We start from the raw sequence: 19256 nt of genomic DNA on the forward strand, positions 1-19256 counted from the left end.
CTTTGTATGAGTTAACGGAAGTCACTTTTTCTAATGAAAGTAGTTAGTAAAAGTGTATTTTTCTTAATGGTGTTTTTCAACAGGAAATTTTGAATGCAAAGAAAATGAAGGCAGAGATAAAACCACAGAGTGAGAGATGCATGATGTAGTGGGGAAAGTTCTGTGGTCTAACCATGATTCAAATCAAGAACTCCTTAAGGTGGCTCAGACTCCTTCTGAGATGTTGGACGTCTTCAAATGACCGGAGTTTTGAGTTTAGGACAGTGTTTCTCAAACTTTTTAAGACCGAGGAACACCAAACAATTTTTTTTATGAGGAACACCTTCATGCCTCCAGCTTCCATCCCAGACACATTTCTCAGTCTATTGTATACAGCCAAGCCCTAAGTTACAACCAGATTTGCTCCAAACCCACAGACAGAGACAAACACCTACAGAATCTTTACAGAGCATTCCTAAAACAGAAATACCCACCTGGAGAAGTGAAAAAAAAAAAAAAAAAACTGACAGAGCCAAAAACATACCCAGACATGAACTACTTCAAGACAGACCCAAAAGAGAAAACAGAAATCTACTTGTTATTACCTATAATCTACAACTCAGACCTCTCCAGCGCATTATACACAATCTACAACTTGTCTTGGAAAATGATCCCTCACTCTTGGGAGAAAAGTCTATTCTTATTTACAGACATGCCCCCAACCTGAAACAAATTCTTTCCAGTAATCATGCCACACAACCACATCGTAAGCATCCAGGAAACCCAGCCCTACAACCAAACACTATACCGACTCTGCCCACATATCTATACTAGCAAATTCATCACTAGAGCCAACATCATAAGCTACCAAATCAAAAGGTCATTTTGACTGCACATCCAGTAATTTGATCTATGCCATCAAATGCCAGCAATGCCCCACTGCTATATATATTGGACAAAGTGGACAGTCTCTGCAGGAAAGAATCAATGGACACCAATCAAATACACGTAAAGGAAATATACAGAAATCTATTGGGGAACACTTTAATCTTCCTAATCACTGTTTAAAAGATCTTCAAGTGGCTGCCTTGTCACAAACCAGTTCTACTAGCCAGATACAAAGAGAAACATTGGAATTAGAGTTCATCCTCAAATTCAATTCACATGCTAATGGATTCAATCGTGATGAAGGATGGTTGGGGCACTATCAACTTAACAGTCATTGAAGGTGCAAACAGCTCTTTGGGTAGACTCCTATGCCAGGAACGATTGTGTAGACTCCTATGTCAGGAATGATAAGAATCAAAGTCAATTGATAGTATCTGCTTCGTTTTAACCACCCAATCTTCAGGTATTTACTGATTTTCTCTAGCTCACTGTCTCCCACCCTCCTCCTTTTTTCCTCCTCTCCCTCCCTCCCCCCCGCTCTATTTTTTTGGGTCTGCACATCCTAAACTCAAATCTCTGGTTATCTGAAGTGGGCTGTGCCACGAAAGCTCCTGATACCATCTACATGTATTGTTTGTCTATAAAGTGCTACCAGACCATTTGTTGTTTTTTAAGTTTATCTTGTACACACTAACTTGGCTACACCCTGAAGCTTCTAAATCAACAACATACAAGAGATCTTGGTAGAATTCACACTCAGGGGAGGGAAGACAGTATTTGCACTTCTTACCTCTCACATTTCTGCAGAGTGACAACAACTTTAACCTGCAGTTGGGGCTCCCTATGACAATCCCCATGTCAAATTGCCTAGGGGAGGCAATGATCAGCACAGTCCATGTCCAACCTGACCACACTCTCCCTATCTACAGTGCTCACTTCTGTGGCTGGGCCAGCTCCCTGGCAGATAAGCAGCTGCGTGTGACTTGCGGTACCAAACCCCTGTCCCCACGCACATTTTCTGCCATCCCAGCAGACTGTTAAGCCCAGGGCTGAATCTAGTTCTGTGTCTGCAAAACATTTGATCAGCATTATAGATGCCAAGCATGATTTAGTAAGGGGCCTGAAATTCTTTGTGTTCAGGCCCCCAGTGTATCGCCCCCCACCATGGGATACCACCTCCTGCTACTCCTCTTTACCCCTTGGCCTTGCCAGAAGCTGGCCCATTGTAAGAGCTGCCCCAGGAGACCGGGTCACTGAGAGGAGCCCTGGACCTCCCACGTGCCAAGGGCAGGCACAAGAGCTGGGAGCTGCTCTCAGGCACTCTGGCCCCCTACCAAACTGGGACTCCCCACAGCTGCCTTGGTAGCTCTTACCAAAGCCTAGGGCGATGGTCCTGAAACTGTGGGGCACCCCCCGCTCTCCATGGGGCCTGGAGGAATGTTATGGGGGGGTACGGCAGAGCCCAGCTCAGCACTATCTCTAGCTCTGCTCTGGGCCCCCCCCAAATCTCACCCCCCACCTCCGCAGCTTCAGAAGCCCCAACCCTCCTGATTCCCAAATGACTGGGACCACGGGGCACAGGCCAAAGAGTAATCTGTCACTGCTATCTAAGGTGACCAGAATTTGAAATTGCGCGAGGAGGACACTGAGTTGACAAAACAAACAAACAACATACTTGTATATTAGGGTTGCCAGATGGTCTCCCAAAAAATACCGGACAGATGCTATTTTTTGGTCGGAGAAAAAAAAAAAAAAAAAAGCGGGATTTTTTTTTTTTTGTGGCAAAGTAGGACAAGAAGGAGGACATAATTATTGGGGAGGACAAGCCCCTCAGAAGGACTGTCCTCAAAGGAGGACATCTGGTCACCTTACTGCTATCACGTATTATTACTACATACAAGAGTGGAGCATGTATGCTGTAAGATTCAGAATCCTTGAAATACAGACCAAAAACCTTTACACACTACAGGGGACAACTAGAATGGCATTATTTTTATTTTAGTAGTAATAACTGGGGGACTGTACAATACTACAGTTAGGAACTTGATTTCTCACCAGGGCAAGCAGAGGCAAACATTGGCAAGGCATGTTCCTCCTGGTTCTGCTGTCGATACCGCTGAATAAATTCCTTCTGACTCTCCAGGATACTGAAATCAGCAGCTATAGTTGTGTCAAATACATAATGCACCCCTAAGAAACAGAGGGACAAGAATACGTAATGAATTAACTCCTTTAGTGTTTTTCATTTCACAGATCTTCTTCCCCATCTCCACGCTTTTAAATAACTTTTAAAAACTCAAAGAAACAGTGGGACATCCTAGCCCACCAGTTTTTGGCAACGTTTTTTAAAAAACCCACCAACATACTTTAACAAGAAAAGCCATAAATCTGAAAGCACCTTGTTTAACAGTACAAGGTGTAAAGTTACATGGTAAATCCTGACTTCACTGTGCTGAATGACAAACTCCTATTGACCACAATGTAGCCAGAATTTCCTCCATGTACTGGAAATTAGACTTGTGTCAGTCACTGCTGTTATTTCTAATCATCCATTATCTTTTCTATACCTAGAATTTCCTAGTTTCTTTCAAAACAATCCCTCAAAATTGGGGCTTCCTTCTCATTTCATTTGGAAAAACTTCACACATTGCAGTACTTGACAGATGGGTCCTTACTTCACATTGGCCTTTTACAAGGAGACCCACTAGTGACACTCAAAGGCTGCAAAGTGGTTCAGAATGGGCTTCTTTTTTAAACAATTTGTAATATTCCTTTCCAAACTTACTTTGTCTTTAGACAGTTATAGCAAATAAGGAGAAAGGTTTCTCCTCAGTATCCTCAGCACACATTTTTGCCCCTTCTATGCTATTCTTCAGTTTCAGTCACATAGGAGTTTAAAAAAAAAAAAAAAAAAAAAAAAAAATCTGAAAAAATACTTGGTAGGAGCTCTCTTTGGTAGTGATGAAAATAGAGGAGAATGCAGCTATGCTTCAGATCAGTCATTCTGGGGCAGAACAGTCCCTAAATGCAGAGTTCAATTTCCAGGCCTGAACGGAATGACTCTGGGACAGCATTTGTCCCAGATTTCTGTGGCGCTGCTTCATGCCTGCCTGAGCATCAGGGTGGCACCAGCATCTCCCAGGTGCATGGAGCTGAGGTGGACTTTAGGCCCTCCACACAAGGCCCCACCCCTTGCTACTCCTCTCCCTCAATGTCTCCACCTTCTGACCAGGCTGGAAGCCAGACCTCCGCCATGTAAGAGCCACATAGGGAGCCCAGGGTGGTATGGGGAGCCCCAGGCCCTACAACGTGCCCATGGGAGTAGAAAGGGCAGGGTCACATGCTAGGAGCTGCTCTTGGGCACCATGACCCCACACTCAGGGCAGGTGGAAGGTTCAGGACTCCCCACAGCAGCTAAGGTTTCCTGGGTGGCTCCAGCTTTTGGCCTGATCAGAGGCATGGCCTCGGGGGAAGAGGAACAGCAAGAGCAGGGGCACAGACAAGAGTGGGGTCACATGCGTGGTGCTTTTGCCTTTTGAAAAGCCGGTCATCCTACTCCTGTGCATTTGCAATTTCCTGCCCCAATGAGACAGCCTACATGTAACTAGTTCTCTTCTAAATCCAGGGTTAGCAGACACTAGGGATGTAAAATCTTTGTTTAATTGGTTAATCAGTTAAACATATTGTTTAACCGGTTAACCAATTAGAGGGAGAGAGGGTGGGGGGCCATTCCAGCCTAGCTGGGCTGGAGTGCCCTGCCCACCGCAGGTTCCGCCGTGCATAGAGGCTGCTCCAGATGACTGGAGCAGCCTCTGCCTGCAAGGAGCACCCCTTGCCCACAGCAGGCAGGGAGCTGTTCTAGTCCACTTTGGTTAACCGGTTACGTTCATAGCCATATCAGACACCTCTACTAGGAAAGAAAAACCCATTTTCCTTTATTTAGCTTGGATATCCATAGCAGCGACGCTATAGCGGCAGACTCACAGGCTATACAATAACACTTATAACCCTGGGTACTTCGACAGCAGGCCTATACAGGCTGAACCCCTCTAGTGTGGCATTCTCTGGTGCAACATGCGTGGTCTGGCATGATTTTAGTTAGCCAGATGTCCACTTATCATAGGATGTGGTCCAAGTTTCCTGTAGTCTCATAAAGTTTGCTTATAGCCACCAATCCTGGCTCTCAAAGTTCTGTGCTTTTATTTAGCTCTAATTTACCTTAAATGTCTTCTAAGAGCCCAGTAAGCAGTGGCAGAATTGGTAATCCCGCTAGCCAATACTGACCTCCTGCGGACTGGCAAATTCTCTGGTCCGGTTAGGTCCTGAGGGTGCTGACCTAGAGAGGTTCAACCTGTACTGAAGTGCCTGCTGCTTATAGTGTCAGTGTTATTGGTATCCAAGCTAGCTAAATTAAAGTAGCTCACAGACGCCTATACATGCTGCAGTCACACTCTGGATGCAATAAGACATACTTTCAATGTCAATGTCAACAGTCCAGACCTTGGCCACAGAATGACAAGAATATGTATGTGTGATGGAGAATGGAAATTTGTTTCTTTGACAAATTGTTCTAAGAGGCATTAAAAACAAGGGACTTAAAGAAGTCTATGGAAGATACCTCAATACTGTCCTTAAATTCTCTTCCCAGTCCCTACTGCCCTGCATCAAGTACATTTCTGAAAGGGCACTATTATGTCACAACAAACAGAATATACCCTTCCACAACAATTCTAAACAATTGCAAAAGAGTCTCTTATTACTGGGCAGTTCTGCAAAATTCTGTTACGGAAGCAAGATAATCCTGTTGTGTTCTCCCTATATAACAATGAATCAGAACTTACCAAGACTTTTGAGGAAACCACACAGTTTCTTGGCTGCATTGTTTACACTGAGATTGAATTTAGCAGCAAAATAAGGCAATGACTGAGGGCAAACAGACACTGCCAACACTTTGTGTTTTGAGATATCACATTTCTGGAAAAACAGACAAAGCACACAGGTGGATTATTACAATAGCTTAAAGTTCCCGTTTTTTCTCCTCCCCTCTCCATACTCAAGAGAGTCACTCGTCTAATTTCCTACACTTTAAACAAACATACCATGAAATCATCAATGAAACAACTACCATCCTTCTTATTGAGAGCGAAATGGAATTTCCTTCTGACTCTGTCAATGATGAGAGTCAATCAGCTGGAAAGACTGCTATTGTAAGAATCAATGAATTCCATCCCGCCTAGGACAACTCTTTCCTTAGCTTATTAAGTAGGCAAGTAGAGTTAGAGAATCAACACTTATTGGATTTTGATAATTAAGGGAAGCAGAATACTCCCAAATGTATGGGAAGAGCTTGGAAGCAAATGTGTTTGATATAGGTGTTTTAATTAATATTTACACAGAGACTTGACATTTTAAATTGGTTCTTCAAACTAAGGATGTGATCCTGAGAGATGCTTCGTGGCTGTAACGTCAACAGGAATTAAGGGCATTCAACAGGACTGGACCATAAACAAATCCACTCAACAATGCATTATATGCATAATCAAGTGGTTTTGGTTGAAGAAAAAGACTAATGTGCAAAATTAACATTAGAACAAACATCTATTTGAAGATGTACACTTTGTATTTTAGTTAGGACATGATACCTGTTATGTATGACCCTCACCAACTGCAATGGAACACTTAAAAGACAGTCGATAGAACAAAAATAGACATTAGAGAAATCCAGCACCAGATGATTAAATAGAAATTAGAAATGTAAGAAAACAAGGATTCTACTGCATTTAAATATTTGCCAATCTTACACATCAAGCCATACAATCAAACCAGTCCAAAAAACTGGCTAGAAATTCTGAAGAATCCTCATATTGACAGTACTTAGACACATCAAATAGGTGCAGAGCACAGTATCAATTTCAATTAATAATAATTTTTTAAAGAGTAGCTGTTGCCTCCTGAGTGAGAGTACAACAAACTGGATTTTTAAGCCAATCAAGATCAGTAGATTCAAGTATCAAAATAGATTCAAGTCTGGGACCGGCTCACTTCTGCCTTTTAACTATATTAAGACCCACAAAGGCTCTTAATATATTTAAAAGGCACAAGCGCAGCATCTGGGACTGGATGCGAGCTGAGGATCAGCGGATTCCTGGCTTATGCCTGGTCCCTCTGCTGCACCTCTGCCTTTTAAATGTATTAAGAGCCTGACAGAGCCACAGCGTGAGTTAACCCCGCTGTGGCTCGGCTTTGCAGATCCCCCCCCTTATTGACTAGTTGATGGAAATTCCATTGACTACTCGATCAGCTGATTAAATGCAATTTAACATCCCTATTTTGAGAGAGGAAAAAGAACCCAAGATACAGCAAAAAAATCCTCTTCTGAATACCATCTTGTTAGTCTTTAAAGTGCTACATAGTCCTGTATTTTGTTTCTTCTGAATACATACCTTTCAAATGTGTATAACACATATGTCATCTTATACTTTTACATGATCACAAAAAACAAAATGCCTCTTACATCTGAAAAATGCATATTTAACATTACTGAAGATATGAGATAATCATCAAGCTTTGCTTTATAGCTTCTTACTTATGCCTCAGATTACATCTCATAAGAAAATGGCTGTAAACTATTATCTTACTTTCACTGATTAAGTGCTTAAAGTGCTATACTGTTCAAGGGTTTTTAATTATCACTCTCTTCTTATATCCCAAAGTCCCGATTTGTCTTGAGCAATGAAATTACTTAGTCACTATCTCACATCGTTCTTCTCACACAAATTCCTGCATGCTTTGTGTCACGTTACCTTGTTAAGATTGAGTATGCGAAAGAGCTCCTTCTGATTCTGCTGGAAAATCCTGACACTTTCCTCTGATGTCACACAGTTGTCACAAGCTAGGCAGTCACTAAGGAATATTTTAGCACTAGCCAATTTATGGAATTCACTTTTCTGGAAATGAAAGGAGATTGGATAAGCTAACTTTCAGGGCCTTTGCATTGACTTATTTAAACTCCAGTTGTGGTTTTGGTATTTTGTTAACAAACATAAGACTGTCCCCCTTGTGTGTGTTTGTAACATTTAAAATTAGAAAATGATCTGGTTAGTACCTCATGATTTCTCAGCCCCAGTCATTATTAAACTGTATTATTAGACACCAAAGCATTTTGAGATACTACTGTCTTCTGAGAGAGAGAGAGAGTACCAAAAAATTTCAAACTTGGAGTTTTAAAATTAAGCTTCAAAATCATATCCATAGTTAGGCACTGTAAATGGCTTCATTTGCAGAGATATTGAGCACAGCTTCCATTAAATTCACAGGCAGTTTAAGTACTTACCTTTTCAGGCTTCTTCAATGCCTAATATTTATTTACATAATTTACTTCAGACACTCACATCTGAAAATGTTGGTGACTGTTTTGTGCACTTAATAAAATCTAAGAAAAAGGTCAAACTGTGCTCACTTGAGTCAGGTAAACTGTCTCACTGACCTAAACAAAATTAATTCCATGTCTCTGGCAACCAGGATTTAGCCCTCAATTTGCATTGTTTTATGTTTCATTATGACAGGTCTGTATTTATGGATGGAATAATATTAGTTTCAGAAAAGAGGGACTTCTGCAAAGCAGAAAGACTTCCAGAAGACCCATTTAAAACTCTCATACTAAAAAGTGTTATATGGTATAATTTAGCCTCTTTCACCTACAGTTAGAGACATTTTTATGTGGTTTGAAGTGCCAAGCATCCTCCTCCTTTTTCTTTCAAAAGTAAAGCACCAGTAATAAATTTGTAGAATCAATTCTTGCATGGAAATTGTTGTACTCTATACTGGACTAGCCTTGAGTTAATCCTACAAACGCTGACTTACTTGTGTGAGTAACTTTTACTCAAGTATCCCATTGTCATTATTTGGAGCACTCAGAGCAAAGCAAGAGTGGGGAACCTTTTTTGGGTCAGGGGCTGGTGACCCACAGAAAAGTCAATTGGGGGCTGCACACAAGTGAGAAACACACTAACAAAAAAAAAAAACCCTCACTCATGTCACTCCCAACTGAGACAGAGAAAGACACTCCCCACACTCCCCTTGCACACCACTGCCTAGTAGATCTTGTGTGCTCCAGCCCCACGGTAGGAAGGCAGGGGGCTGAAGCACCAGCGCAGGCTCCCCAATGCTGGGGGGAGCCCTGAGCATCAGGGACCAGATCCAGGCAAGTCCCTGGAGTAAAGCACTCTATACATTCACTTAAAGGTAAGGGCATTCAGCACCAGGAATGATCAGGCCTTTAGAATGTTGAAGCTTTATTTTTAAAGGAGGAGCAGAGGAGATACAGTGTCCTTTTAAGTGTTGGTAGCTACATGTCATTCCGTAATTATGAACCACATTTATTTGGAGGAATAAAAAGAAGATTGATTCAGCTACAATAAGAACAGGCGCAAGGCCAACATATTAAATTCTGTTAAATAAAACATTAATTATTTAGATTAGATTAGAGGAAACATTTCAACCTTTTCTGCTTTTTCTGTGAAGCCACTGAAAGAAATTATCTTATGGGTGCTCTATACTGAATGCTATGTTTTCAGTTTGTCTTTCTTAAGAAATCATCAATGTAATGAGCCAACTTTCAATACCTGTTGAATACTTGCATAACCCATTGACTTTAATGAGAGTTCTATGTGCTCAGCACTTTTGAAAAACCAAACCCTGTGTTTGGATACAAAATCCTCATCTGGTCTGCAAAAATGATCTGTGGATATCTGTAGATTTGCAGGACTAAAAATTTAGATCCACATCCATTTATCATCTGCAAAAACTAATCAGTAGATATCTGCAGATATTAAGAAGTTATCTGTGGATTTGCAGGGCTCCACCTATTCCAATTACCTTCTGGACGGTTTTCTGTGGATAACTCTGACATGCAGAACTTTGGTTTAAAAGTACTGTGCATACACAAATAAAAGTATTTCTTATTCTAACTATTTTTTCAAAGAAAAAAAGAGAGAAGGGTAAAAGTCAAAGCAATAATACAGGAAAATTAAATGATTTAAATAAAAGGAAATTACCTCCTCATTTTCATTATTTGTGCTCAGGGCATCAACCGATGTATTTTGCTTGTCATCATTTTTCTGTTTTTTACTACATTCCTGAAAGAAGTCATAAAAATATGTGTTTTATAAACCTAAAACCACTTAGTGCTCAAAAACAATATTTTTACTAGGTTTAGGACTTCAGTTTGTGTTTCTAATGCATGTCTTTAGATGTTGTGTGTTAACATTTCCCCCATGTTTATTACAATGGAAAACATTGATGGGATGTTCACTTGCACTGCTCTTACAATTTTGGGTATATTTTTAACATTGGGGCAGAGATAAGGAAGGAACAGGGAAAAAATACTCTAGAGTATGTGGGAACCACTACAATGTACCATAAAATAGTCACATAAAACCATTTGAAATATAATCAGAATATAAAGAAAATTGCATAAAAGAACTTGTCACAAAAAACTTCATCAACAGTAAGTTACGTGAACTGTCATTTCCATCACAACTTGTCCAGAGAAATAAATATACTTAAACCTTTCTTGGAAATAAAAGTATTTCAATGTTGTCACTAAAGAAGACCACAAGAGGCAAGCTCATTTTGAAGTATGTACAGTGCAGTCGCTATCTATAACCTTGTTATCTGTAACCAAATTCTACTCCTGCACCACCCCTGTTTTAGAGATTATACAAAATTCAAGTCATTTAACTGTACACTGGCTGCAACTTAGCCCTGCCCTGCTGCATAAATGTAAGGCACTGCAACAGCCCAGACTTGCTTTACTTATTCAAAAATGACAATCCCTCGAAACACAAAGGATCCTCACATCATAAGATCAAGGAAGTGTCTGACCTGGGGTGGAATTAAACTACTGCCTAATGCATAAAATCATAAGAAAACAGCACTCACCGTTTTGGTGCAGTTTTCACACTTCATCTGTGAGTCTTCGTATTACTTTTTGGTATGTCTATTCAATTTTGAAAGGCGATTTTCTTACTACTGAAGTGTGTTGATTCTCTTTATGCAATAGGCAGAATTAAGGAAACGGGAGTTCAATTGCTCTGCTTGTCAGCTTTCTGCAATAAAAGGCACAAAGAGCAAGAATCCAGCTTAGCTCTCCCTTCCAATTCCTGTTGCCTTTTGTTATTACTGCCCTACTGCCCTCTTATGGCACTCCTCCTGATTGGCACTTTCAAAAGCCATTGAGATGCCCGGGAGTGGGAAGGTCTGAATGCACAGCAGCCAATTAGGGTCTGGCTGCATAGCAGCTAATTCTTCCTGTAGGTGGGAGAAGAACCTTTAGCTTCAGACTCTACAGTGGGGCGGTTTTAAAAAATTATCACGCCTTTGGAATTTGCTTACATTGTAATAAGCAACAAATACTACAGAGGAAAAGCTTTTAGGAAGATCAGTGTGCTAGATCCAAGGCCTGAAATCATGATTAATGGTATTTATCCCCTTGACGTGCTTAGAATGCAACCCATGAATTGGCAGCAAATACGTGTTGCTCTGGGGGGGTCGGTGACTTTGGTCATTCCTGTATTTTGCAGAGAAATCAAGCTTTGGCCCTACGTGCTATTGACGCGAAATGAACATGCAAACCTAGAGTGACCCTTTAACATGCAGAACACAGAGACTGCATCTTGCGCTAAGACCCGAGACTTAGGAGCCTGTTTCCCAACGGTTCAGCTCATTTTTTGATGTTGGAAGGGCTACATGGACAGTGCGGGACTCCGTCTTGATGGAACACCAAAAAAAGAAGTGGGAGAACAGGTTCGCACCACCACAATGCAGGCGGAAAAGCAAAAATAGCTTTTCATACCAAAAATAGGTTTGAGTCTCTTGAATGTGGCGGTGTCTCGTTCTTTGCGTACGTGTTTAATAGCCCCCCTTTTAAATCGCACACAAACCTCTCTTCCCTTATCCCGGGGATAACAACACATCGCTCTGCGTGAGCCACCTTTAAGCTTGGAATTCTGAGACTGCAATGAAACCATTCATCTCACTAACTAAAGATTTTTAATTGCAAAGTCAGCACAAGGCTCGCAGTTCAATTCCCATCGTTACAACCGCAGTGCCTTGCTTGGCCCCATACATGCAGAACAAAGGGGGGGGACATTTTTATGTCTATACACACACAGAGACATGCAATCACGGGCTGCAACCAAATCCCCATGCAGCTGAAGGAATGAAAGAAGACTGAAAAAAGAAGCGAAAAGACTCATATACTGTACCTTGCCGCTTACTTCATTTAACCTACAGTAATATGTCCCTTGTGGAAATCAAACACCATGAGCTAAAGTCTGGAGCGTGCAGATCCATGCATTTCTGGGGGACCCGGAGCGACAAGGGCAGGAAGGCAAGCAGCGGCTTCAGAAAAGCAAGAGAAGCGCTCTTCTTTTTCACCTATTATTTACACCGTCATTCCGTCCTGCTCGTGCCCTGAGCTGCTTGCTTCCTCGGCAGCCTCCCACTCAGTCGGCAGGGTTCATTGTAGACCTGCGCGCGGTCACGTAGTCCCAGGCACTTGTCTGGAACTGCAAGGGACAGCGCCTCTCTGCTGCAGAGGAGGTAAAGCCTCGTTTCTCACGGCTAGGATGGAGGGGGAGGAGGGGGCAAACAGCGGCAAAGGAGCGTCAGGAATGCCATTCGCGCATTGCCAAATGAGGCGTTTACATTCTCCCCACCCGTACAGAAAAAAGGGGTTTTCTAGCGTCAGTACCACAGATCTCCTTGAGGATTTCTGTGTTATTTCTGTATTAAGGGAGCTTTTTGTGTCGCTGTTTTCTATTAAAAACAAAGAGAGCATATATCAACCTATCTAAATTGTAGACCAACTTGCTCGGATCCCGAAGGCTGTGCCTAGTACACATATATTGAGTCCAATCTTCTACTACAGAGAGAGTTTGTGTGTCTGCTTGTCCATTTGCTCAGGAACTCCTAAAGAATAGGAGCTAGAACTACTCAATTTGCTATGCAGCTTCCTCTTATCCAAACTTTAAAAAAGGTCCAGGGTATGGTTGTACCAGGGATGTGCCTGGAATGCGATTGTTTCTCTTACAACTCTAAGAGAGAGGTCTGCTAGCAGGCACAGTTGTACAGCAGGATGACCACAGAGGGGCAGTTGTACCTGTAAGATCAAGGGTGGGCAATCATTTTTGTTGGGCGGAGCAACTCCAAAAATTTAGTAAGTGGTCAAGGACAGCATTATTTCATATTAATGGAGGAGATGCAGGGATCTGGGATGGAGTCGAGGGGCAGAAAGGAGGTTGGGGTAAGCGATTGGGGTGCATGAGGTGGGGTGGGATCTGGGAGGGAGTTTGGGTGAAGAAGGGAATTGTGACCCGGTGTAGGGGATTGGGATGCAGAGTCCAGAAGAGGGTATGGGTGCAGGAGAAGATTCTGACCTGCAGGAAGGGTATAGGGGTGCAGGGTCTAGTACGGGGATATGGGTAAAGAAGGAGATTCTGACCTGAGGCAGGGGTGCAGAATCTATAAGGGGGTTGTAACCTTGGCAGGACTGCAGGAAGGGGTTAGGGATTTGGGTTGTGACCTGGAGGAGAGGTGTAGGTGTGGGTACAGGATCTGGAAAGGGGTATGGATACAGGAGAGCAGAGGGTTTGAGATGTGTGGGGTAGAGATACAGTAGGGGGCAGAGGGTTGGGGGAGAGAAGGGCTATGGCGGCAGAGCCAGGCTCTGGCCAGGAGGTGCTTACCCGGGTGGTTCCTGACCAGCAACCCCAGGGTCCCTGCCTCCGCACGTGCTCAGAGCTGTCCACCGGAGGAGCCATATGTGCTGCTCTGAACCTGAGGAGGGGGGGAAGAAGGAGGGGTACTGTAAATGCTGCTTGTCTTTGCAAACAGGTAGCTCCCAAGAGCTGCAAGATTGTGCTGGGATAGGAGCAGTGTGAGAAGCCTCTTACCCCTCTCCCTGAGCTTGCAGCATTCACAGAAGCAGGTGGCCCTGCAGCCAGCTTTTACTCAGGTACAGTGCAAGGGTAGAGCAGGCAGGGAGCTTGGCTAAGGCTCCCGTGGGCTTGATCTGATGGCTTGGCAGGCCAAATCTCGCCCACAGGCGGTATTTTGCTCAGCCCTGTATAAGACAGTGGCCAGCTGGGGGGAGAGGCTTTGGATCTTGCCGACCACTGTTCACAGGTAAGGTTCCTGTGGAGGTAATGGGCACGGTTGCCCCTGCTCCATGGAAGCCCTCATGCCCAACAACCAGAGCCCAAATCACTCTCTCCAGTCCTCAGTCCCAGTGTTTGACTTGCGGGGAGAGTAGGGAGAGCCTGGTGGGGTAGCAGGGCTGCCTGGGCTGCACAACCCTGCCCATAGGGAGCTCTGTTTTTCATGATTTAGTAAGCACAAGACATGTGATTTTACATGCCTCACTACCCTTTTGTGACCTATTACATTTTAAAGTTTAAGGAGGGTCTGAATCAATGCCTCCTTATAGCCAGCTGGAATGGGAAAGAAATCCTAGATGTGGTTATGTCACTACAGTTCACTCAATTTGCTTAGGCCTGCTAGATATTCAACAGTTAGAATGGCGTTTTGCCCATTGTAACCAATTTGGCTATTGTGGGCTCACAAACTGTGTTAACCCTAACTGTAAGATATGATCACCAATGCTGGCATTTATTGGGAAGGCAGAAAAGTCAGACTGTGTTTAACTCAGTTCAAAAGAGAGAAATTGTCAGTGTAAAAAAATCTTGCATGGAGAGATGCTGGACTTCCAGAGCCCTTTAGATTAATCTAGAGAGAGAGGTGAGTCAGCAGGCTGCATGTCCTTTAGGTGAGAGCTGTCAGACTGGTTTGACCTGTTTCTCCCCACTGTTTCAATGATAGAGTTAAAGAAAGGCTCCCTAAGGAGACTCTTTTGTATGTACATTTACTCCAGTGGCTGATGGAATCTCTCCTAATTGGACTGTGATTTGGGCTAAGTGCTGAGATCACTAGGTTTGGCCCAGAGTCAAGTCTACCACAATCTAGTGGAAGATGTGAGGAGCAGCCAACGGGGTTGGCAAGGGGCAACACTGGCACCAGAGAGCAGTGAGCAGATCCAGCAGAATGGGTGAGATGCCTTCTACCCTGCCCCACACACTCAGTATGTGAGGTGAACTCTACCATAACCAAGGGTATAGTATATGAATGGGATGGAGAAAAGAGTTGGGCATGTGAAGGGGACATTTACATTGCTGGATTTGAGAGCCTGAGAGGAAAAGGACATTGCCCAACCTTGAGCTGGGACATTTACTCATGGTTTTGGTTATGAACTTTGTGGTATTTTCCCATATTAATATCACATTACTTCTCTCCCTTTGTATTAAGTTTATTTTCTACACTCAGATTCTGTGCTTGTGAGTGTGAAAACATTGCCTCTCAGCAGCACCCAGGGGGTTTTGTGAATTTCCCAGGTTACTGGGTTGGGGCTTGAGCCAGTTCTGTGTTGGATTAATGGAGAGGAACCCATAGATAGTGAACCCAGACCTGACTGCTGCTGGAGCTATCTCCATAAAGATGTGAAGCTCAGTTAATGCATATAAAGTAGTATCCTACCAAATTCATGGTCCCTTATGGCCAATTTCACAGCCATAAGATTTGAAAATTGGTAATGTTTACATCTTCAGTTGTTTAAACCTGAAATTTCATGGTATTGTTAACTGTGGGGTCCTGACCCAACAGCAGATTATGTGGGACGGGGGGGGGGGGGTGCAAACATGTTGTAGAGGGGACAAGGGATTGCCACCTTCATTTTGTGGTGCCTTCTGAGCTGGACTCTGAAAGCAGCAACCACAGAGCTTTCTACAGCTGCAGGAGCTTGCAAGAGGTCAAGGAGGGTCTAGTCTGATCTCCCCTGTGCTTCTGGGAGTGCTCCAGCCAGGGGCTCCTAGCTGTTAGCCCTGGCAAGCTTGGGAAGGACAATCATGGGCGTGGGTAATGTAGGCAAGGGAAGGCATTGCTATCCCAAAAAGACAGGGGTGTCCACCACCGGTCCAATAGGCTGAAATGACTGTCCGTGTGGCTGCCCGGATGGCAGGGGAGGCTGGGTCCATAGTGCAGCTGCCCAATTGCTCCGGGGAAACACTAACCTTGGGCAGGACCAGTGTTCCCTCTAAGATTTTCCAACCATGAGCAGAGTGAGTTTTGGCTTATGCACCAATAGTGAGGTCATGTGCGCTGGTTTGGATGTGTGCCACTGTGGCACCCAATTTATTAACATACACATTCCTGGCTGCTGGAGCAGAACCCTCTCTTCCCCGCCATGAAACATGTCCCATTCCCAGCTGCCGGAGCAGACACCTTCCTCCCCTATGTGGTAGATCCTGTTCCCGGCCCCAGCTCCAGAACAGAGCTCAGCCCCCCCACCATGTGACAACCCCAGCCACTGGAGCAGGCCTGCCCCTCCAGGTCCCGGTGGCTCCCTCACCACACTGTCTCAGCCAGCCCCACCCGCTGGAGCAGCTGCCTGCCTAAGGATGTTAAATATCGAGTAATTTACTAGTTCAGTAATCAATGGAATTTCCATCGACTACTCGATCGGCACTTCTGCATACCTCCTTTGAAACACAACCACAACATTTCAAAGAGGCATCACCGCATGGAGCTCGGTACAGGGCTCCGTGCAGTGCTGCCACTTCAAAGTACCCCTCTTCCCTCCCCCCCACAATGCTGCCTCTATCTGATAGAGGCAGCAAGCGGCGGGGGGGGGGGGGGGGGAAGGGGAAGGGGGAATCAACTAGTTGACTCGACTATCTGCTAAGCATTTGCTTATCAGATAGTCGACTAGTTCTTAACATTTTTATGCCTGCCACACAAATGCTGCCGTGTGGTTCTCAAGAGGAGGTGGGCGGGGGAAGAATTTTTTGTGTGCGGCCTTACCAGGAACCTTAGCACATCTTAGCAGGAACTTTGGCGGGGACCAGTGGCTGTAATGAGAGGATCTGGGGGCACAGGGCAGGGGCCAGTGGCCACAATGAGGGCTGAGTTGTTGTGGGTATGGAACAGCGAGTTGTTGTGGGTATGGAAGGGCGGGGCTCAGCATGGGCTTGCCTCCCAAAGCCAGCCATTCACCCACCACCCACAAGGACAATACTTGCTCTTCCTCTGCATGCTGCTCTTGGGTACATCTCCCAGCTGTAAAAAGCTCTGCACTCATTGCCCCACACTCACTTCTTGCCTCCATCATTCCACAGCTGCAGGGGGAGGAGTCACTGTACATCAGGGGTGGGCAAGCCTGTTGTTTGTGGCTGTTCAAGCTCTGTGAGGGAGGGGGATAAACGGGGATGGAGTGTGATCAGTGGATTCATGGTGCTCTAAAAGTGTTGGGAGGGAGGAGGAAGAGGAGGAAGTACAGGGCTCCAGTGTGCGAGAGGTGAGGGGGAAAGGGGCATAGAGAGGGTATGTGGCCACAGGTGGAACTACTGTGGGCTGCAGGCTGCTCACCTGCGGCCCACTCATTACACTTGGTTGCCCGTTGCTGCAGTAAAGGATGTGTCCTCCTTCCAGATACAATTATTGGCTTGTTTAAATAAGGAAAGGTCATGTGATCCTTGACAGGATTTACTGACACTTTACAGCAGCAAATAACACACCTGGTACTCCTAACAGCACAAGGAAGAGCTGATCCAATTTCCACCTCCAGTTGCAGAAAGCTCATGTGACTGCCCAGTTCCAGAGAGCATCCTGCAGGAGGGGGAGGCACCCAGAAGTGTTCTCTGCCTCCTGCACCCAGAACAGTGTGCAGAGAAGTGACAATGCATAGAATCCTCGGGCTGGAAGAGATCTCAGGAGGTCATCCAGTCCAACCCCCTGCCCAATGCAGGACCAATCCCAACTAAATCATCCCAGCCAGGGCTTTGTCAAGCTGGAACTTAACCTCTAGGAACAGAGATTCTACTACCTGGCCTTAGGGCAAGGCGAGCAAGGCTGTTGCCTTGGGCCGATGTCTTCAGGGCTCTGTGCTGCCTGGTACCCGCCCTCCCGGCTGCTGGCTCACTGCCCTGGCTGGGAATTGCCTGGCCACATAGGGCAGCCAACCACAACATGCTGCCTTGGGCCCCGCTTGCTCTTTGGCTGTGCTTGCTCCCTAGGTAACCCATTCCAGTGCTTCACCACTCTCTTAGTGAAATAGTTTTTCCAAATATCCAACCTAGATCTCCTCCACTGCAACTTGAGACCAATGCTCCTTGTTCTGGCATCTGTCACCCCTGAGAACAGCCTCTCTCCATCTTCTCTGGAACCTCCAGAGAAGACTAGTCGAAGGCTACTTTCAAATCCCTCCTCACTCTTCTCTTCTGCAGACTAAATAAGCCCAGGATGGAGAGGAGTCCAATTCCTCCCCTGCCCAGGCAGAGGTAGGAACCCTCTTTGCTGGTGCATGCCTAGGAACAAAGGGACATCAGGTTTCTTGGGGAAAGGCTTACTTCATGGTCCTTGTCATGTTTTGCACAGCCGTGAAACTGGTAAGACTCTACATATAAGGCATCTTGGGGCAACAGGTGCCATAAGTGTGAGCTCTTATGTGGTCACCATCAATGACACCATGGGGTCTCCTTAGTAACTGCACACACCAGTGACAGCAGTGACAGACAAGCTCTGACTGAACAGTGCTGTCCATGGCACATATAATAGAGCCCAGCTTTCCCTGCAAGCTGCACAACTCTTGCTCTGCCATCTCCTAGGAGGAGGCCCTCACCAGCCCATTTCTCAGTGCTGTGGTCACAGAAGGGGTGGTCAGGATCCATTGCCTGAACCTCGGCAGCTCAAGGTCCCGCAGACTGACCTCACTCAACAAAACCATCCCCCGTTTCCCCAGCAGTGGGCCTGTGTCTACACTGGGCCACTTATTCCGGAAAATCTGCCGCTTTTCCGGAATAAGCTGCGAGCTGTCTACACTGGCCCTTGAATTTCTGGAAAAGCAACGATGCTCTACTGTACAAAATCAGCCGCTATTCCAGAAAAACTATTCTGCTCCCGCTTGGGCATAAGTCCTTATTCTCCTTGTAGGGCCAGTGTAGACAGCCCAGTAGTCTTTTCCGAAAAAAAGCCCCGATTGCAAAAATGGCGATCGGGGCTCTTTTCCAGAAAAGCGCGTCTACATTGGCCACAGACGCTTTTCCGGAAAAGCAGCCTGCCAATGTAGACGCTCCTTTTCCGGAAAAACTGAAAACGGAATAGTATTCCGTTTTAAGCAGTTCCGGAAACTCATGCCAGTGTAGACACAGCCAGGGTGTTTACCTCAGCCACTAGCTTGGCCTTAAGCAACTGTGAGAACTTGCCCGCCATCTTGGATTTGGGCGGGAAAGATTGAAAGTGGGTCGCCATGTTGGATTTGGGCAGGAAGGATTGAAAGT

At 44.9% G+C, this 19256-nt stretch overlaps 1 protein-coding gene across 3 annotated transcripts in view; it reads right to left on the reverse strand.

The window, feature by feature from the left end:
* Positions 1-12451, reverse strand: part of NARF (nuclear prelamin A recognition factor) — a 44544-nt gene extending 32093 nt beyond the window's left edge. Inside the window, exons 1-6 of one of the 3 annotated variants that reach the window (XM_075903540.1) lie at positions 12135-12451; positions 10810-10976; positions 9924-10004; positions 7671-7814; positions 5709-5841; positions 2923-3057 (exon numbers count right to left, since the gene is read on the reverse strand). In XM_075903540.1, coding sequence (XP_075759655.1) covers positions 2923-3057; positions 5709-5841; positions 7671-7814; positions 9924-10004; positions 10810-10836 — 520 coding nt within the window. In that variant the 5' untranslated portion in view covers positions 10837-10976; positions 12135-12451. The remainder of the gene's footprint in view (positions 1-2922; positions 3058-5708; positions 5842-7670; positions 7815-9923; positions 10005-10809; positions 10977-12134) is intronic. The other 2 variants (XM_006132395.4, XM_075903539.1) reach the window with 2 other exon arrangements.
* Positions 12452-19256: the final 6805 nt, after the last annotated feature.

This window comes from Pelodiscus sinensis, chromosome 20, assembly GCF_049634645.1.
Source record: "Pelodiscus sinensis isolate JC-2024 chromosome 20, ASM4963464v1, whole genome shotgun sequence".
NCBI lineage: Eukaryota > Metazoa > Chordata > Testudines > Trionychidae > Pelodiscus > Pelodiscus sinensis.